The sequence below is a fragment of the Anabas testudineus genome, chromosome 15, assembly GCF_900324465.2.
Source record: "Anabas testudineus chromosome 15, fAnaTes1.2, whole genome shotgun sequence".
Lineage (NCBI taxonomy): Eukaryota > Metazoa > Chordata > Actinopteri > Anabantiformes > Anabantidae > Anabas > Anabas testudineus.
In genome coordinates, this window is record NC_046624.1 from 10,515,146 (window position 1) to 10,523,272 (window position 8,127).

General features: G+C 41.1%; 1 protein-coding gene across 1 annotated transcript; it reads right to left on the minus strand.

Annotated features, from left to right (window-relative positions):
* Window positions 1-1,728: 1,728 nt before the first annotated feature.
* got1 (glutamic-oxaloacetic transaminase 1, soluble) lies at window positions 1,729-5,137 on the minus strand. Its single transcript, XM_026356834.1, has 9 exons — window positions 4,975-5,137; window positions 4,186-4,367; window positions 3,974-4,097; window positions 3,678-3,790; window positions 3,498-3,602; window positions 3,186-3,336; window positions 2,855-3,020; window positions 2,638-2,780; window positions 1,729-2,486 (listed from the first exon to the last, which is right to left on the minus strand). The coding sequence occupies exons 1-9, from the start codon at window positions 5,081-5,083 to the stop codon at window positions 2,347-2,349; spliced, it is 1,233 nt and encodes a 410-aa protein (XP_026212619.1). The 5' UTR covers window positions 5,084-5,137; the 3' UTR covers window positions 1,729-2,346.
* Window positions 5,138-8,127: the final 2,990 nt, after the last annotated feature.

Genomic DNA, 8,127 nt, shown 5'->3' on the forward strand with positions numbered 1-8,127 from the left:
ACTTGCCTCTCAGCTTCAGAGTGGTATGCACAATTTAAAAAAAAACCCAAGAGAGAAAACACACAGTTTCTTATGGATTTTTTTTATGGAAATGTCAGATTTACTGTCCCTAAAGTGATATGAAGATAGCAATATAAGTCATCTTAGACAGTATACTGTATCATAACTGACTTGAATTAATCACTACACAATTTCAGTGTTTCTATCTAACCAACACCCTCACCTTTTCTCCTGTTATCATCCGCCTGTCCTTACTGTAGATTCAGTAGAACATGCAGCATCACCACATTCACAATGAATCTCATTGACTTCCTACCATTAGCCACTGAATTAGCCATTTGCCTATGTACAGTTCATCTCAGTTACTAAAGCTGCATACACCAATTAAAAATAAGCTAGGGGTCTTGGGATTCAAATGGATATTATGAGTATGAGTATAACTGAGGAGGTAGCTTCTACTTGCATGTGTGTTTACACTGTTTTGACTGTAGATTTAACCCCTGTACAAAAAAAAACATCCCTGGTTTTCCGTATGCATGTTTATGTACAAGTACGCATGAAAGGGATGATTCCAGTCTGCAGTAACTTCTCTCCATAGAGGTGCAGTGTAACTTAATTTTACACTACTAAAGGTCTTAAATCAAATTCAGAGAGGAGCCACATGTCTTAACTGTTGGAGTTGAGACTGAAGCTAAAAATGGATCAAAAGCAGCTGCTAGGTGATCACTTAAGGAATTTTAAAGCCATCCATATAGAGATTAAAACTATTGTGAGAATTTAAAAAATGTTGGATAATTCCCAAGTAGATAATAATAAGATTTTTTAAATGAGAGTTCTAGCAGCAGTCACTGCATGCACTGTGCTCTGCATTGTGAAATTCTGGCAGGTACACCGAGAGAAAGAGAGATATGAAAGAGGAAAGCAATATGACGCACACTGACGTCAAGCCAACACCTCCCTTCAAACACACACACACACACACACACACACACACACAATGTGGTGTTTGGAGAAACTCGGACAGTGATATAATTCATTCTGCCTGGTAAGGCAATGGAAGTACAAAGAATACTGCACTGCTAAGCTTTTCACATTGACCCCTACATGTACGCAGAGCACACAGTGGGAAGTCTTTTGATCTGACAACTGACTGAGCGACAGGATTTCTGTGAATCAGAAACTCTCACAAAGCAGAATCCTTTCAGGGGTTTTGCAGTTGGTTTACAGGGATTTATATTTGAGAGGAACCAGAAACGTTTATTTGGGATGAATAGGCAAAGTTACATTTTGTAAAGCAAAATATAGATGATTATATAAGTTACCCAAAGATATCAAGAGACAGACCATATGTTTTACGTGAGAAAATTAGTAAAATATGAATAAATTGACTTAACTACTGTTTTGTTTCTGGTATTTGGTATTTGTCTCATTTCAACTATAAAGTGTGTGTTCTTTGAAATGACTCCAACATATGTGAGAGCATTACAAACACAATATTCAAAGTTCTTTATTAGTCATTTAATCTCATTAGATGAATTGATGTGGACAGTTTCATGTAAAATTCATTTGCTAACCAGTATGACTGCTCTGCTAATGCACTGTGCACAGTGATACAATAGCAAACAGGTTGATAAGTGTGTTTGTGCCACTGATAAGAGGCTCTTACACAACAGTTCATAAAATTGCTGAAAACACTGGGATTGTTGTGGTTCTAGTTGGAAAAGTTCAGTGTCATTTGTGCTTCCTGAATACAAACAGGAGGAACCACCATCCCACAAAAAACAGAATCATAGAGAGGTAATTATGACCCTCTGGGCACAGGACAGTTATATGTTATTAATAAATCACACAGTTCAAAATATATTCCTGAGATGTTTCACATGTCATTCAGCAACAGATGCTGTACTGCCATTTAATTCACGACAGAGGTGGAAAATACTTTTGACATTTGTATTAGCTTCCTGGTATTAAAGCCATATTGAATCAGTTTGGTCATGTTTAACGCAGGTTGACATATGAGTCAACCCTGCTGAGGTAACAGTAATCTAATGATATAAGCAGGTGACAACACACAGGCAACGGGGGACGAATTAATAATGTAATCACTGAAAAGAACACCTCATATTTTGAAAAATATGAGAGTTAGATTAATAGTTCTAACAAAGAAAGAGGTCCAGGATGTGTTGAGCTTAGCTTAGCACAAACAATGAGGGGAAACAGGCGTGTGTGTGTGTGTGTATTTGTATGATTGATGGTTTTCGTTTACCCCAGACATTCAGCTGGTTATTAACACTGAACCTGGCATCAGGCAGGAGGAAGTGCTGAGATCTACTGTAGTCTAGTCTTCTAGTGGACCTTGGTGACGGCATCATGGATGGACTGAGCAACATAGTCGATGTTCTTGGTGGTCAAACCGCACATGTTGATGCGACCACTGGCCATTAGGTAGATGTGTTTCTCCTTTATCAAGTATTCTACTTGTTTGGCTGCAGAAGAAGAGCAGCAGAACCAGATTTAATTATTCACTGATAACTAATAGTAAACATCTTTGTGTGTATCTGTAGGGAAAGGCATTGCGTGTTAGAGGATACAGTGGAGTTCAGTGTTTTTGTGTGATTGCAGTAAATTTGCACTCACGATTGAGGCCCGTGAAGCTGAACATGCCAATTTGCTCTGTGATGTGGTCCCAGATCCCTGGTGTCCCCAGAGCCTGAAGCTTAGCTTTCAGCTGCGCCCTCATCAGTAAGACCCTGTCAGCCATGGTCTTCACATTGTTCTTCCTAGAGACAAAGAAAACCGCTACATCAGAAAATGCATTATTTTAAGTGGACTTCATACTTGATGCAGCACTGACCATTCACTGAAAAGCTGAGTTGAGGTGAGAGTGATGGCAACAACGCGAGCTCCCTGAGACGGTGGGTTCGACCAAGTGGTTCTGACAATCATCTCCATCTGGGACAGAAGTCGCTTCAAGTTGTCTGCGTCTCGAGCCACAACGGTCAGATTGCCCACACGCTCATCTGATGAGACAAACATGTGACACATCATCTAAGTCTGTCCTGTCTGACTGATCTGACAGGTAAGTTAGGGGTCTATCCTTTATTCTAGTGTTAAAATGTGGCCATGCAGGGTACTTTTTGTCATGTCATTGTGATTAAGGACAATACAACCCATGGGTGACTCACTATAAAGGCCAAAGTTCTTGGAGAACGACTGAGCGCAGAACATTTCAAACCCCATGGAGACAAAATGACGAACTGCCCAGGCGTCTTTCTCCAGATTGCCAGAGGCGAAGCCCTGATAAGCCGAGTCGAAGAACACAAACAGCTTCCTCCTCTGGAAAATATGAAGACGTAACATCAAACAATCTTCTCTACGCATCAAGCATGCAAAGCAATGTCTTCTTTAATCTGACGCTATGGTTAGTGGTGAAAGCTAAGACGACAGAACAGACAACATGTTGGTTTGCATTTGTGTGCATGCGTGTGTTATTATACCATCATAACTTTAGCAATCTGCTTCCACTGATCTTGCGTGGGGTCTATTCCAGTTGGATTATGGGCGCAGGCATGCAGAACAAAGATGGAGTGCTCCGGGCAACTCTGTGAGAGAAAGAACCATAAACTCCTTATGAAAATAAATGATGACCAAAAGTATGTCTATCGCATTACACTTACCTCCAAGTCAGCGAGGAAACCGACAAAATCAAGGCCCCTCTTCACTGAGTCCCAGTACTTGTATGACCGGATATCTACAAAGCCGGCACTGGCGAATACAGCATTGTGATTTTCTGAAACAAGCAGTAAGGAAACTTGATTATCTGTATTTTCTTTAAGAGGTTGCTCATTGTTTTCTTAATGTTTCTTACATCTGAATTGATACCCAATCAACATCACACTCCTCCTTGAACATGGAGCTCCTTTCTTGGAACTATGTTCATTTCCACTTTGTTTGCATGTATGCACTGACATACCCCAGGTTGGTGCAGATACATATACAGGGGTTCTGGTGTTGTTGTTTCCATTGTAGAAACGCCTGAGAAACTCTGCCCCGATCTTCAGAGCACCTGTACCGCCCAGACACTGGACAGCCCCCACCTGGCAGTGAACAGAAACAGACTGACAGTCAGTTTAAATGGAGGGAGATTACAAACAGAACAACTGTACGTGTTTTCACCACACAAACCCTGTTCTCCTTGATGGCAGGACTACTCTCTCCCAGTACAATCCTGGAGGACGCAGATCTGAACTCAGGCAGGCCAAGGATGGGCAGGTACTCATGGTTCAACCTGTCATCATGCACAATGACCTTTTCCACCTTTTTTACTACAGGTAAAACCCACGGCTGGCCTTCATCTGTCCGGTAGGCTGCACCAAAAATAATAATAATAAGAAAATATTGAGTTTACTATCAAATAAGGTTAAATAAGCCACATTGAGCTACTTGTTTCACATCTACGTGTGACTTTTAATAGACCCCGTGTGGCCTATATTTCCCAGCTGCCCAGTAGCTGAAGACCATCTGGAGCACTGAGACTTACAGAGAGGAGATTATGAGGCCTCAGCCTCCTGCACTCGCCATGGGACTCAGGTAGAATCATCCTGCCAAGCAGTGTCACAAACAAACAGCCACAACACACTTCAGCCATGTTTCTCATACTGTTCCTTTGCAATGCAGGCAGCAAGGATTACTACTTTTAATGAGATTAACAGTATACACAGCTGGACTGAGGGCTGAAATGTGCCTTTAGCTTGGAGGAGAGAAGCAGGAATTAAAGTAGACTTGAACTTTGAAGAAACAGTAATTTAATTGACTCCACAGTCCACAAAGTGAGAGATTATTAGGTGAGACTATATTTTAATATCACAGCATCAAATTGCATCATCAGATTTTTGCATCATAAAGCACCACATGTTAATAATAACTAACCCAGACCACCCGCTTGCTCTAGTTCACATATTGTGGACAACTTACCTCCCACTCCGAGGTTCACCTTGATGGGAAATGGGTCGTTATTGAAATCCTGCGTTAACTTGAAGACAGCTACAGGAGCTGTTTGGGGGACGTCGGCAAACACAGACATAGCTGCTGTTTATTCTGGAGACTTTGGCAACAAGCAGCAACAAGAAGCCGGGGATGACTGTGATTTAGAAAAGTGGGCTTGAGCTGCTTCACCAATAGGAATCCAGTTGGATCTGCCAAACCAATCCCAACACTGATCCTCTCTGGGTCAAAGCTCAAGAACACAAGCGTGGACCGAGGCTGTTGACCAGTTGATACGTGTGCAGCAGGACGGACAAATGTCGTGCGCCACAGGATTTGGCTGCAGTAAAGCGCTTCGCCGGAAGGTGGCGCCACAGCCCTGTTAGTGATTTTTAGCACCACTTGCAGAGGATGGGGGTTGAATATGTGCAAAGATTTTCGCCGGCTCCGTCCTGAGGGTCTCGTCTGAGCTGTGATGTAAACACGCCGGCTCCTCTGCGCTGTCCCCACAGCTGTCTGCTGGAGCTGAAGTGGTTGATAAATGCAGCTCTGCCCTGCAGGGACTTTGCTGGAAAGTCTCTCAGCTACACTGGAAACAGTGCGTGTGTGTGTGCGTGTGTGTGTGTGTGTGTGTGTGTGTGTGTTTGTACTTACTACATAGTGAGAACCAGCTCGGGTTTTTAACCAACAAAGTGAGAACATTTTTGGGGAGTGAGGACATTTTAGCCGGTCCTCGCTTCTTTTGTATTAAAATTGATCCCTAAACCCACCCTCTCTTTTTTAGACAAAGTCCTCACTTCAGTCCCAAGTTGAGATTTTTATACCTGTCTGTTCACACGCTTTTGCTCTAGAGCGACCCATATCGTCAAAAACGTGATATTACACCTATTATGTAACTCTGTGCCGCTTTTGCTCTAGGGCGACCCCTATGGCCCAATGTGATATTACACCTAGTATGTAATTCTGTGCTACTAAGGTGAGCTTAGAGGTATAGCCATATATATAGCATTTTAACATGTTAATAAGCCTTGTGTATTCAAATTTAACTCACTTCTGTATCCCTAAAAGCCTGAACAGTGTCATCAAAACTGTCATTCTTTAAAGAGAGAAAGTGTTATTTGTTATCAAGATTTAAAAATAAAATTAATTCCAGAGGGAATTTGTTTTGTCTTGTTACAGTTGCTCTCAATTCAGACAGAAAGAAAAGGAACTACAACCAGAAAAGATTCACACCAACACAAATACAAAATGGCATCAATAGAAAAAAGACAAAATATACACAAAATATGTAAAGATGGATGGAAATATGTCAATAATTATAAATCTAGGTAAAATGCTAACAAATATGATAAATAAATGAATATGAATAAACTTCTGATGATAGTTCACCTCCATCTTACAGAAGGGGTAGGAGTTTTACAGGAGTTCTATGGCCACAGACAAAAAGGATCTCCCGTGGCACACTTCATGTTGATCAGTTTCTGGCTGAATGTGCTCTATGTCCAGAAGCACACTGCTGTGAGTCAGAAGGATTGTCCAGGATTGAAAAGAGGTTGGACAGCATACTGCTCTCAATTACAACACATAGAGGGTCCAGCTCCACATCTAGATTAATTATTTCAACCTGTTAGTGTCTGCCACCTACATTTTTCTGCACAGCAGACCACTATATGTTTGCTTCACATCAATTTTATTGTAATAGTAAGACCCCATGTTGATGTGATAAAAGAGTGTCAACGACAATGGAAGAAAAGGTGTTCAAGGCGGAGATGAGATCAGCGATGCTGTACAGCTTTGAGACAGTGGCTCTGAAGAGAAGACAGGAGGCAGAGCTTGAGGTAGCTACTGGCACTCATGTGGTCTACATTGTATAACAAAATGGCCTTTGCCTTTGTATTTGACATGTCATTAAACTTGCTAAGCTGCAGATTAATTCATTTTGTCAAATGTAGTCATAGTGATTAACAATGTGCATCGTACATGGTTAATAAAAAAACATGGAGAGGGCGGAACTTCCAAGAAGCCCCTCTGCCTATAATACAGATCGCAAAAATCTTAATAGACAACATCATTACACATATAATTAAAATGGTGATGTCCGCCTTGGCACAACATGCTCTAGTTCTTGGCGTGGAGAGGAAAACTTCCTTTTAATGGAAGAAACCTCTCGAAAGAAAGAAAAGAGAGAGAGAGATTATTTGTTTAATCTGTAACTATACTAACTGTATAGTTATTGAATGTTGTATACTACTGTATATGTAGTGTGTAGTGCTTGTCTATAATTAAAGAACAGTGTTTATATTGGCCTGTACTGAGAGCCACAAACACCTGGAACCAAATTCCTTGTGTCTGTCAATATACTTGCGAATAAACCTTGATTCTGCATCTGCTCATGATTAAAAGGCAACGAAATCTTTTACTTTGAAATTAATGGGTTTCCGGTGCCGTGCTTTTATTTTGTACCGCTTCCTGTTGCAGAGCTATTTACGGGCAGCTACTTGACAAAACAAATTCGCTAGCTCCAGGACACAGCTAAACGCTACATTAACTCTGAATATGTGATATCATCATAGTATAATAGCAGAGTCGGTATCAGAACAAATCATATCGGAGGTATAAGTGTAATTGCACACAAAACTTAGAATACACATCCGCTCTCGCTGTCTCTCTTATGCGCATGCGCGCTCCGTAGACTACGGTGCACATCAGTAGCGCAGCATTGTTCCAGGTGTTGTCATAGTGTTAATTAAACATACGTCTTGTGTCAGAGTGGATGATAATAAAAATCAATTAGTGCGTTTCGCTGTGGCTGCTACAAATGTTGAGACACGGAGATGTCTGCATATTAAGATCTGGAAAGTAGTTTATATAAGTTCACCAATCATGCCTTCACCTGTAGCGCAGGTGAAGACATGATTGGGAACTGATGTAAATGCCGTCGCAGACCGTTATATATAGGACAACAAGACACAAACCTTTCTCTGTTATGGTGTAAAATATCCGAGCACATGTAGACGCATTTCTGTCGGCGACGGGACATTTGTAAACGGGAAATTACTAGTTATTAATCTTTTGCACTCTCGCGATCTAAAAAAGAAAAAAGCAGATGGCTTATTAATTGCAATTGTAATTTTGTCGGTACCT

Excerpts from the sequence above, each read along its gene's own strand:
- got1 (XM_026356834.1), bottom strand. The coding sequence starts at position 5,083 with ATGTCTGTGTTTGCCGACGTCCCCCAAACAGCTCCTGTAGCTGTCTTC. Across the intron at positions 2,781-2,854 it reads ACTCAGCTTTTCAGTGAATG|GAAGAACAATGTGAAGACCA; the intron begins GTCAGTGCTGCA and ends CTTTGTCTCTAG. Across the intron at positions 2,487-2,637 it reads CAGCTTCACGGGCCTCAATC|CCAAACAAGTAGAATACTTG; the intron begins GTGAGTGCAAAT and ends CTTCTTCTGCAG.